Here is a 13,079-nt window from a genome sequence, read left to right on the forward strand (position 1 = left end):
CAAAATTGCAATCCATATACAACTATGATCAGCTGATCCTTCATCTTGGCTGAGCTCTCAACGTTGTTACGGGAAAGGATGAAGCTGATTGGTTGGTTCTTGTCACATGACCCGCGGTGCGCTTGCGGCATTCTGAAAAGTTGAGATGTTTTTACATTTTGCTGTATCTAAAACGTATCGAACCGAACCGAACCGAACCGTGACATCAGTGTATCGTATCGAACCGAACCGTGAATTTTGTGAACCGTTACACCCCTAATAGATAGATAGATAGATAGATAGATAGATAGATAGATCAGACTCACCTTGAAGGCGTCGGCCAGGATCTCTGCTCCTCTCTGATTGGTCCTCTTGGATAATCCCACAAAGAATTCTCTACCTGAACATCAGACACACATTTACATTCACCCGCAGCAGCTGATCTGCTCATACACATTAATGAGTGCTGCTCCAGACAACAATTTGGATTGTATCTAGTTTCCGTCTCTGATCAAAGGAAACCAGACTCATTTGCAAAGGGACATCAGTTAAGGCTTCCTAACGACTCTCTGAGTTCACTGGGTTTACTTCTACCTCGATTTCTCTGAGGCCAGTGAGAAGCTTCAGCATTCAGCTGTATGAAGAAACTTCATGATTCCTTTAAAAATACAACTGAGATCAGTTTCTTACATGTTCTGGTGTAAGAGTTTAAGTTTGCGCATCAGTAGTTCTGGTCTGATCTGTGAACAGTGAAACGTGACGGTTGAATCCAGAACAGTAACAGTTTTTGATCAAAATTTTTAATTCTTTGTGAAAGTGTTGTTAAAAAAAATTATGCATGAAGCTGTTTAAAAGCAGAGGCTCTGATTTTTATTTTGACACACTTAACGTTCAGATATTCATACAATAAAATATTCTGGGGGCCATGAGAATTTTGTACAAATAATAAAAAATGATGTCAGTGGCTGGTAACTTGTTTTTGTTTTTTAAAACGCTGGCAGGGAAAGAGTTAAACGTGTAAAAATAATCCTCACAGATTCATGCATCTTTGATCAGAGGAGTCAAACAGTCTGAGACTCTGTAAAATACTGAATATTCTGATTTGTTTCTAGGTGACGCTTTAAACCCATGCTGGAAAATATGTTTTAACTTTTCACAAAAATCATTCTTCAACCGTGCTTCAATTTGTATGCATAACACGGCATTTGAATTGGCTGATGCTGCCACATAGGGCTGTTCAATAAAGGTATTATAAGCTAAATTTGGTACCTGTGAACAGGACGTCTCCTCCGTCCAGCGTGGCTGATTCATCGCTCATCTCGACTATATTAAGACCAAGCTGAGTCAACGCAGCTTTCACAGCCTCCGTCTGAAACAGAAATACATTTACATTTATTCATTTTGATGAAACTTACAAAAAAATACACTGCATAAAAACCACACAAAATGCAGTGTGTGGTTGTGGTGAAAGTTGTGTTCACATAGAAAGTAAAAAAAGAAAATAAAATACTCTTATGAGAACTTTAACAACTACAAAGGCTTTTAATTTAACACATTTTTTATTGATGCTTTTCAACAACAAGGAGATAAAAAAGGAAAAAAATACCATATTCAACACATGAGATCAGGTAAAAAGTATGTCTTACACACAGTGGTGGCCAAAATTATTAGTACACCTGACAGGTCTGAAAATACTGAGCTTTTTTTCCTCCAAAACCTGATTTCATTTCATAATGTTCACACAAATTTGCTCGATGGGGTTGTAGTTCATTTTATGGGCATTGTAATGGCGCACACACACACCCACACAAACACACGCACACACACACCCACAAATTAAAGATAAACAACAATAATAATGAACATAAAAAAATGCAATAAAAAAAATACTATCAAATCTGAATATTTACAAATAAGACTATAAAAAATGTCAAATAATAATATAAAAAAAACAGAAATTAACAACAATTTGAATGGAAAAATAGCATTGAAAGTAACAAAAAATGTTAAAACACATGAGGGCAAAAAATCTCCATGTTTTTGTTTGCTCTGATCACTTTTTCTTAGTTATGTTTTCTTAGTATCACATTACCAAAAACATACATTTTCCTAAGATGTGCATCATCAAAACAATCCGGATAGGAATACAATTAAATAAAACAAGAGACATATCACAAAGCGTAAATAAGCACTTATTTTTATTAATCAGGTTACCAATCAGTCCACATGTCAAACTGATGGAAATGAACTTATTACATACACAGTACACCACACTTTCAACTAACAGTCCAAAAAAAGTGTGTCACGATGGTGTAAGAAATCAAACCAAACTCCGCCCTCGTAAAAGCAGAAGCGCTCCTGTTAATCCGGTCCTGGAGGAGAGTGTTGGCCTGCGGGGAAGAAGCCAATCTCGGCCGCTGCCAGGAGCCGCGGATGACATCATCAGCAGGGGCCGAGGGTGATGTCATGCTGAAGGAAACATGTAAAAGGTTTACGAGGAGAAAGATTTAGAGGAAGTGAGGTTCGCGTGTGAGGTTTACAGCTGCTTTAGCGGCTCTCTGGGGTCTGGATCTTTTGAAGGATGAATCAGTGTTTCCACTGGATATCTGGAGATGAGGTCACCGCGGACTCTGCTTCCCCTCGCTGCTGTCGCCAAGCATGATGTCATCCAGGTGTTTATTACATAAGTGAAGACTCAAAAGCACACAAGAGCAGCTCAACAAACACAGACAAACACCAGCGGCATCACTAGAATAACTGCTGTTTATACGTATGTTTTGGTCTAACATAAATGTCTCAGCTTTTTAATAAGTACAAAAGTCTTGTGATTAGTTTTGTGATTAAACTTTTTATTCATAAATGTAATTTATTTATGTCTAAATATACAAATATACCATTATATGCATTTTTATTCATTTTGTATATTTTTATTCGCTCTCTCTATCTATATATACAGTATGTGTGTGTGTGTGTGTGTGTGTGTGTGTGTGTGTACTTGTCTACCTATCCAACAGGGGACCATGGTGTCGTTACACACTCACCAACAGGGGACCTCAGAGCTAAGAGGGGACATTTTTCAGGTCCCCTGTTAGACATGCCTTAAATCATGCTAAAATCAACTGAAAAAGCCCCTGGTGAAGTTTTTTTAATTTTGACCAAGTGGGGACCTGGACGTGTGTGTGTGTTTAAACTCATTCTCAGCAGCGCCCCTGTAGGCCGGGGCAGGAACTGTAAGGGCAAATTCACACACGTCGTTCACACTCCTCTATTGTCTGAATGCCTGCTGTTCCAGAGAGACTCTGGGGCTCTGAGAGGAGATTGAACACAAACCAGTCTTTTAAACTCCTAAACTCTTCTAAACTCTTAAAACATTCATATTCTCAAACATCCAGGAGGACCACATTACAGTGAGGCAAAATAGTGTCTGAATTATTAGCATTATTATTTCACTCTAATGCTAAAAAAAGTTTATTTATATATTTTTTACCCCAAAATTTTTTAACAGTGTATGTTGAATGTCAAGAACTGGTATTTTATTGTTATCATCAACATTGCCATAGCATTCAGAGATGGTGAGAATGTGAAATATTGTTAAATGTAAGGTCAGCTGATCAGGCGTCACACTTCACCATCTAACAGGGGACCAGTGTGCTTTTTTTTTTAATGCAACAATCAATATATAATTTTTGAAAAACTGACATATTATAACCAAAAATTCCTCATAAAGTAGACTACCAGTAAATTTGATAAAAATTATTCTGCCAATAGACCTGACCATTTTTTGTTTAAATGCTATCTGACATTATCAAGATGAATTTGTTCTGACAGGTTAACTCTGAGTTCTTGTCATCTTTTATTACCATTATCTAAACTATAGCAAATAAACTGTGATAGCGTTTGAAATGTTCAAGGTGTCTGAATAAATGTAGTTTTTACTGTATACATACACAATATACGTATATGTACTTATAATACTGACACATTGAGAAGTGTCATTATAGTTAGTTTGTAGGTACTTAGTTTCTTTATTTTTCAAATAATAATAATAGTAATAAAAAGTAGTAATATAATTAGAGTTAGCCAGCTGTCAACAGTTCAAGGGCAGAGGTAATGCCTCTTATAATTAACTATATATATATATATATAATTTTTTTTTTTTTACATTTATTTGACATTTTCTTGGCTTAACCCCAATACACTTCTCAACGTATGAATGCAATCAAAACCCATTCCTGAGAAGGTCCTATCAGTGATGATAATTTGATCAGACAGATAGACAGATAGATGGATGGATGGATGGATGGATGGATGGATAGATAGATGGATAGATGGATGGATGGATGGATAGATGGATAGATAGATAGAACAGATAGATGGAATAGTGCTAATGTTGATCTGAACACTTAGGTCCCCTGTTAAATGGTAAACTGCGACATCTCTTTGGTTGCTTTGACATTTCTTGCCAATTTCATGTTAACTTTGAAAATATTCAATTGGCTAAATTTCTAAATCAATGTTACAATCAACATATATTGTAACATTGTATTATCATCTTTGCCATAGCATTCAGAGATGGTGAGAATGTGAAATATTGTTAAATGTAAGGTCAGCTGATCAGGCGTCACACTTCACCATCTAACAGGGGACCAGTGTGCTTTACTCTAGTGAAAACACTATTATATGCACAGATCTGTTGCTGTGTACGTTTAGTATGTACAGTTTAGTCTGTGTGGAATTGTTTTTATTATTTGACTTTTTTCTGTTCAACACAAACAAAAATGACCCTCATTGGCCGATAAGAAACATCAAAGGAGGATTTGTTGTAGAGTGTTTGACAAAATTAATGTCTTGTAATCTATAATGTACACTCAGCACCGCTGAGTGTTCCCGCGATCATTAAATCGAAACATGTACGCGTATTTAAAAGCAATTTTAATACCCCGCATTTTGAGAGTGACTCCCTGATGCTCGCAAGTTAGACTTCATAACATATCTAGACTGTTATTAGTATGTAGGCTATAACAGGTTTTGTAGTTGTCTATAGATCTGTTATCTTTCTCTATTTGAACTTTGAATATATAGAGAGCACTTATTGTTTCTACTTAATACGACTAGTATGTTATTTGTTATGTGTTTATTTGTATGTTCAGTTTGTGAAAAGGATTTCACTTTCAGTCAGTCACTCTCAACGTCACATCGGTGATGACCGACACATTGTGATCCTACTTCTAGAAGCTCATAATTCATGTACGGTTCCAGTGTCTAAAGAGACTCAGATAAAATCATGCAGGAGAGAATCCAGGCAGTTGAACAAAACCTTTTACACAGCTTGAGTGTTGTTGTTTTTACTGCATATGATAATTCATACTCAGAAAGTAGAACTGAAATTATATTTATTGCAAGATGATTTTTCCAGTCAAACATTTTTAGACCAGAAGTTGGTCATTAAGATTCCTTTTTTTTTTTATCTGTAAAAATCTTGTCTTGTGGCTTGAGTTAAGTGTTGGCATTAATGCTAATCAAACCATAAAAGGAGAGGAGAAAAATAATTACATTAATTTCTCCAGTAAAGCATTATTAGTTTGTTTAATTTAAATCAACATAACAAATTTATGGGTTAAAAAGAGCAGAAAGAGCTCTTTAAGATAACAATTGCTTGTCAATACTTCTGACAATAAAGAGTGCATGTGTTAGATAAAATGAGTTTGGTCCCCAGTTAGATGGTGACGTGTGACGCCTGTTAGACTGAATCACCTCTTCTTACATCACAGACACATTAACATTATATGTTAAGTTAAGAAACAATATTATATGTTAGCTTGCTGCTCAGTTCAGTAAAACACCTTTTAACCAGGCTTTAGCTGTTTAACACTGACATTTTCCAGAGGCTCCATTTTTTTGTAGGGTATTATCAGCATTGCCATTATATTCAGAAATAAATAAATAAATAAATAAATAAATAAATAAATGTAATTTGTTAAATGTAAAGGCAACCAAACAGATCACGTCATGCTTCACCATCTAACTGGGGACCGGTTTGATCTTGGAGGCCAATTTGTGCATTTTTTTAATAGATAGATAGATAGATAGATAGATAGATAGATAGATAGATAGATAGATAGATAGATAGATAGATAGATAGATAGATAGATAGATAGATAGATAGATAGATAGATAGATAGATAGATAGATAGATAGATGGAATAGTGCTTATGTTGATCTGAACACTTAGGTCCCCTGTTAAATGGTAAACTGCGACATCTCTTTGGTTGCTTTGACATTTCTTCAGAATTTCATGTCGACTTTGAAAATATTCAATTGGCTAAATTTCTAAATCAATGTTACAATCAACATATATTGTAACATTATATTATCATCCTTGCCATAGCATTCAGAGATGGTGAGAATGTGAAATATTGTTAAATGTAAGGTCAGCTGATCAGGCGTCACACTTCACCATCTAACAGGGGACCAGTGTGCTTTACTCTAGAGAAATCACCACTACATGCACAGATCTGTTGTTGTGTATGTTTAGTATGTACAGTTTAGTCTGTGTAGAAATGACCATGCAGTAGTGAACAAAATGGTGACCTAAACATGGAAACATTGAAATGAACTGATTTTGTTCAAGTGAAAAAAATTATTGAACATCATTGAACCAAATTTACACTTCAGTTTTCACCAACAAAACTTTTGACATTGTATGGGTAAAAACCAGCAGAAAGAGCTCTTTAAGGTAACAATTGCAGGTCAGTACGTTTAATAGTAAAGAGTGCATTTGTTTGATAAAATGAGTTTGGTCCCCAGTTAGATGGTGACGTGCGATACATGTCTGGCTGATTTGCCCTTTCTCGAATAACAAACGCACTTTAAAGATTCTGGAGCTTAAAACTCAACAATTCTATTACTGACGAATACTGTTCAATTTAAAGGGTTTATCGTGGACTACGGTGTTTATAGTTTTTACTTATTGAACTTTTTTCTGTCAAAAACAATTTTGTTTGACATGAGTAGCATATTTTACTACTATTCAGCAGATGTTGTAAAAAATGCTTGAAAAAAATCTTACATTTCATCTTAAAATCTTAAATTTAATTTTAACAACAGTTTGTAAGTAAAAGTTCTTAATGTCAGTTTACAGTTAACCCTTGGCGTAAATCTTTAGTTTGTCCATTTAGTGCAGTTTTTCCATGTGCAGGGTATTTCACTGGTTTCATTGAGATACCTTTGCATCAACAGACGCTGTGGACAGGGACATTTATTACGTCAGTTTAGATGTCTTTTATCTCAAACTCAATTCAGCTGTATTTTATGATGACTGTGTTTATGGAGTGGAATTTTTTCAGCAATTAATTCCTCAATGTTGAAACTTTTCACATAAACTTATTGTATGACTTCAGAAGACTTTGAATACAACACAAATAGTATTTAATACTTTTATAATCTTTCTTGCACTAAATGTCCATGAGTATGTGTACCCCAATATATTATTTCATCAGGAAATAACATTTGGCCATAGATTCTGCATATTGATGCTAAAGGTTTCTCATTCAAAGCCATGGAGCACCTGCATGTGGAGAAACAGTGTTTTCTGTCAGTATGTGATCAGTTGAGAACGCTTGAGAGTTTAAGCAGTGTGGAAATAGACACACAAGAGATTCTGTTAGAATGACTTTGGTCCCCAGTTAGATGGTGAATTGTGACGTCTATTTGGCTGATTTTGCCATGAGAAGCCTACTAAGTTTAATTCTATTTAGCCATTTTTTACATTATTTCTGAATGTAATAATGACATATGAGTTACACATATTATCTGTCTTTATACACAATTTTGACTATAATGCATATTATTATATTACTCATTTTACTAAATTACTTAAATTACTTTTGAATTGTTCACTAGTAGTATTAATATTGTTTTTTTTTTTACCCTAAAATCTTTTTACAGTGTTTGTTGAACAGGTATTTTAGTGTTATGATCAACATTGGTGTTGCATACACAGATAGTGTAGATGCTAGATGTAAGGTCAACCAGCATCACACATGACCATCTAACAGGGGACCAGTGTGCTTTAGTTTAGTCACATCACTTCTACACTCTAAAAACTTATAAGTTGTAAATACTCCAATTTTTTTGTGGACACCAATTATCTAAAAAAAAAAAAAAAAAAGAATATTTAAGCAACTACATTTTTTATTTTAAATTATACATCATAATAATTACATGAATTAATTTAGTCAAGTCAAGCTAAAAAGCTTTTTTTTTTTGCTTAATGTTTAAGTGCAGTGTACTTAAAACTGTTTATCATACATATGTTTTTCATTTAGCAATTATTTTGGTACTTTATAAATTACAAATACTAACTAAAAAAAGAATCAAAAACTCAAAAAAATATTCAGCCTTTTTTAAACCGCACGATCTGTGTATTTCTGAATGTGAAACACTGGAAGATCATCTCATCACAACTGCAGTGCTTGCAGGACATTGTCCATGATAACACAATCAGCAGGAGAGGGGCTTGTGTCAGTGATGTCTCGCTCAATTCATCCTGGAATAAGTGCAGAGAGGAAAACTTTATCGTCAGAGACTAAAGTAGACATTAATATGTAATGCCAACAGAGTGGGGGGAACTTTAACATCAGAACCCAGAAGAGTAATTCACCATGGGATCGTTCTAGAGCTGGGCGATATGGCCTAAAAAACAAACAAACAAAAAACTAATTTTTTCATAAACAAATCTGATTTACAATTTTAATTGATTTTCCCCCTACTTAAAATCAATATTCAGATGACAAAGAAGTAGTTCGAAAGCAGTTAAAATGTCATTCTTTATAATTTAACAGTCAAATTTAAAACTGAGACAAGATTATTATATATATATATATATATATATATATATATATATATATATATATATATATATATATATATATATAAAGGCAGAATTATCTATTATTTATTGATTGATTTAAATATAAATTATTTGTAATAGAGCAGACACTGTCTAACCATGTCTACACCGAACGTGAGAGTTGTGCAGTGCCCCGCTGAGCTGAAAGTGTGTGTAAACTTGATGACATCACACTATAGTGTCACATCATCTGAACGTAGTGTCAGTATATTTGATCATAAACAGAACGAGCATCATTTCACTGATGGGGATCGTGTCACATCCAGTGTAGACAACATCAGACACAAATATTAAAGCAGTTATGTTCATTTTTGAAAAACGATGTTTTTAATAAATAGCTAAATAAGCAAAAAATAATAAAAATACGCAAGCAAGCGCAAGTTTGGGGGTTTGATTCCCCGGGAACACATGATGTGTAAAAATTGATAGCCTGAATGCACTGTAAGTCACTTTGGATAAAAGCGTCTGCTAAATGCATAAATTTAATTTTTAATTTAATTTTAATTTAAATAAGAAAATTTTAGGCTGTGAGTGTGTGCAGTTTACACTGTAGAAAATAAAAAGAAGCATCGTCAAGTTATGTTTACCACAGGAACTATTTTATTCATAAATTGAAAAACTCCATTGAAAAAAACATATGAAAATCTCAAAGCAACCCGCAGCTCTGACGTCATAATTCCATCACTCTTATTTCAGATCTATTATGGCAGTTAATTCTTACATTTTATGTCCTAAAGAACATTTATTCTCACACATGTACACTGGGAAAGCATGAAGGGCTCCTTAATGTTGACATCATGTAAAAAAAAAACTATAATAATAAAAAAACGGTGATGGAGGCAGTTAGTGTTTGTGATTTGCCCTCACATGAAGATCAGACGTTTAGAATGTCATGAATGTCTGTGGAATCCTGCAGGTCTCTGATATGGTGAAACCTAGAAAACCACAAAAACGTAAAGTGTTTAACTGACATTGGAAAAGAGAAAGCCAAGTCTGTGTCCTGTTAAGTTAGGTTTGCTCTTCAGCTCAACAGAAGTTACCTGAAGTGTTGAGGCTCACTCTGTTATATTCAGCATCCAGCTCAGCCTGCAGTTTAAGAAAGATTTGTAAAGGTTTACTACAAGTTTGTACATTTCTTTTGTAATTTTAATATATTACAATATTCATGTCTGTGTGTAAGCTTAAACCTAATTTTGGATTAGTACTCTTAGAAGCTAGTTGTTTAAAAACAGACCAAAAAACAAACAAACACACGTTTACCAGGGCATTTCCCCAAAAGAGCTAAGATGAGCGTAGAAACATTTGACACCAAATGGTCTCAACAATCGACTTGCTCATAATGCTTTTGAGAAACGCAGTCCTAAACATCACAGTTAACATCAGTGACATTCAAATCGTTTAGTGATGAAATGCCAGCTAAAGTTAAGATTAGTGCCCTTCTTTGACGTTAACATCATACTGTGAGCAGTGATGCTAAAATAGAATCCAAATCAATGTGCATTCAAAAGCGCTTGGGCGCTGTGTAAAAACAGCATTTCCCAAAAATAAAAACATCCCTTTATCTTGATATTCAATAAGACATTTTCACAATTGTTTTGATGTACTTACAAGTTGTTCCATAAGTTTGCTCCAGTCGCTTGTGATTATCCGCCGTGTTGAATGGATTCTTCTGAACGTCGATTAGAACAACAACGTGACGTCACGGAGTAAACTTAAAATTAATAATTTAAATAGAAAAGTCTACTCAAAACCCGACGTTAAGCCACACAAAAAAATAAAACAATTCCTCATTCAGAAAATGTCATTGTTATAAGTTGCATCAATGATTTAAAAGACTTTAATTGCGGTGTTCTTTTTAAGTTAGTAGTACAGTTCAGGTTCAGACCTGTTGTTGTGTAAGTTTAGTATGTACAGTTTAGTCTGTGTAGAAATGACCATGCAGTAGTAAACAAAATGGTGACCTAAACATGGAAACATTGAAATGAACTGATTTTGTTCAGTATCTACAATGTGTATGATGGTCTTTCCTGGCTAGTGCATTATAAAAAAGTAAAATAAAATCAGATTATTTTTCCAGCTACATAATCTTAAAGCAGATCAATCTGAATCAAAGTGACTTGTTTTAAAGAATCCCCACACCCCCAGTTCCCCCAGCAGTGTCTGGTAAACTGATGGTCTCCTCTCTTCATATGCTAATAACACTAATGCCTCCACATTATCACCTGGCCTCTCACAGCAAACAGATATTCAGACATACAAGCAAAGCCCAGAAAAGAAAGCAGGTCCATTTAAGTGTATTTTATAAATGAAATGATACAAATAGTATTTAATTTTACCAGATACTAATTTATTATTATAAAATTTAGGTTGAAATTTTAACAAAGAAGCTGTTTATATTTTAGGTATTGTATATTATTTTATTTTTAAATGCTAGATAAATAAAATAAGATCATAGCAGTAAGTCCGGGGAATACTTTTATTAAGTCAGGCATTTGTTGAACACTGCTGGGTACTTTTACAGGTACTTAAAAAAAATACAGGAGACCTTCTTTCCCATAACATGCACCAATCCAGCATCAGGCTTATGGTCTGTGGTCTTTCAGACACTGGATAATATCAGTTAAAAAAAATATATATCATTTTCCCTTAGGGCTTAAATGAACCTCCTCATTTAAATATAGCTCAGGTTTGTCAAACACTATGTGTGGATGATGGACAATGCTCCCATTAACACAGAGAACAAACTTGGCCATCACATTGTTCACAAACTTCCTGACTTTGTCCACCTTTCCTCCAGTGGAGCCTCGGGTCGATTGAAGAAAGCTTAATCTTCATTTGTTCAGTTCTTTCTTTAAGACACTGTTGGAAGAAAGGAAGGAGGTCACCCCAACACATGCCTCCTCTGCCAAACACTGGACCTGGGAGGACACACTGAGATTTGTGTCCATGGTTTCCCTTGCTTGCTTTCCACCACGTCCAATGTAACAGTCCCAACAATCCAGATTCTGCATGCAGCTGATAGAAAATATACAATACAAATTATTAATTATGGCTCAAATCTTTGGAGGTTCCATAATTGCTGAAAACTTTATAGGATGTTTATTTTATTGTTCCATTTCCAGTCTTTAACATGGACAGCCAAAACTCACAGGTTTAAACGTTAAAGCTGATCCCTGAAACTGAAAGATATTCATATGAATACACACTAACACTAAGAGGTTTACTTGTCTTGAAATGAGATTGACCTTTATGATTCTTGTTGATTGTGGCAATTCCATTTTTGGGAGTATATATTTTTGTATTCAGAACATTTTATATTCAAAATATGTTGAGTAGCAACATACCTTTTTTTCTTGAGGACTGAACTTTCTGATGAAGTGAAATTCTTGTTTAGAGTGAACAATGTGAACTGTTGACTTGACTTTTCTTAAAAGAAAAAAGGAAAGACAGTTTTGTTAAACATGTTTAAACATAGTTGCAACATTTGTAGAATAAGTGATTAGAAAATGTAGAACTTACTCATGTTGTAGGATATGTTCTCCTTTCTAGCAGCCAGAATCACTTTAATAGCGAGTGAATGTTCTGTGATTATAAAGCAGCACTTCCTCCAGCTGGAGAGCGATTGGTTACATCAGGATGTGATCACTGTCTGTATGATGCGGTCTGTATGACCGGTCATCTGTATGATCAGCTTCTGTATGACCAGTCATCAGCGTGCTGGCCATTCTCTTATGCATTGCATCTCGACCTGACGAGTCACTCTATGTCTTATGTTTTTACTTAAGTTTAACTATTTCTGATGGCAAGAATGGCTGTTTTAGTGTTATTATCAACATTGTTGTTTCATAGATAAACAGAATATTAAATACTGATAAATGTAAGGCAACCAAACAGGCGTCACAATTCACAGTCTCATTGGGGACCGTCTTTTACACTTTTTCAACACTTGACTCTTGGTCAGGAGCCCTTGGTGTCAATTTTTAGTTTGTCCATTTAGTGCAGGTTTTCCATGTGCAGGGTATTTCACTGGTTTCATTAAGATACATTTGCATCAACAGACAAACGCTGTGGACAGGGACATTTATTACGTCAGTTTTGATGTCTTTTATCTTAAACTCAAATTCAGCTGTATTTTATGATGACTGTGTTTATGGAGTGGAATTATTTTCAGCAATTAATTCCTCAATGT

The 13,079-nt window shown here is 34.6% G+C and overlaps 1 protein-coding gene and 1 long non-coding RNA gene across 2 annotated transcripts in view; both read right to left on the reverse strand.

Moving 5' to 3' along the window:
* The window catches only part of LOC113041361 (N(G),N(G)-dimethylarginine dimethylaminohydrolase 1), a 59,467-nt gene that overhangs the window by 10,574 nt on the left and 35,814 nt on the right, over positions 1-13,079 (reverse strand). Inside the window, exons 2-3 of the mRNA XM_026199835.1 lie at positions 1,249-1,348; positions 306-379 (exon numbers count right to left, since the gene is read on the reverse strand). Of these exons, the coding sequence (XP_026055620.1) occupies positions 306-379; positions 1,249-1,348 (174 nt within the window). The remainder of the gene's footprint in view (positions 1-305; positions 380-1,248; positions 1,349-13,079) is intronic.
* On the reverse strand, positions 12,246-13,054 carry LOC113041364 (uncharacterized). Its single transcript, XR_003275388.1, has 2 exons — positions 12,410-13,054; positions 12,246-12,316 (listed from the first exon to the last, which is right to left on the reverse strand). It is a non-coding gene; the product is annotated as an uncharacterized LOC113041364 (long non-coding RNA).

Source organism: Carassius auratus, chromosome 23 (assembly GCF_003368295.1).
Source record: "Carassius auratus strain Wakin chromosome 23, ASM336829v1, whole genome shotgun sequence".
NCBI classification, from domain to species: domain Eukaryota; kingdom Metazoa; phylum Chordata; class Actinopteri; order Cypriniformes; family Cyprinidae; genus Carassius; species Carassius auratus.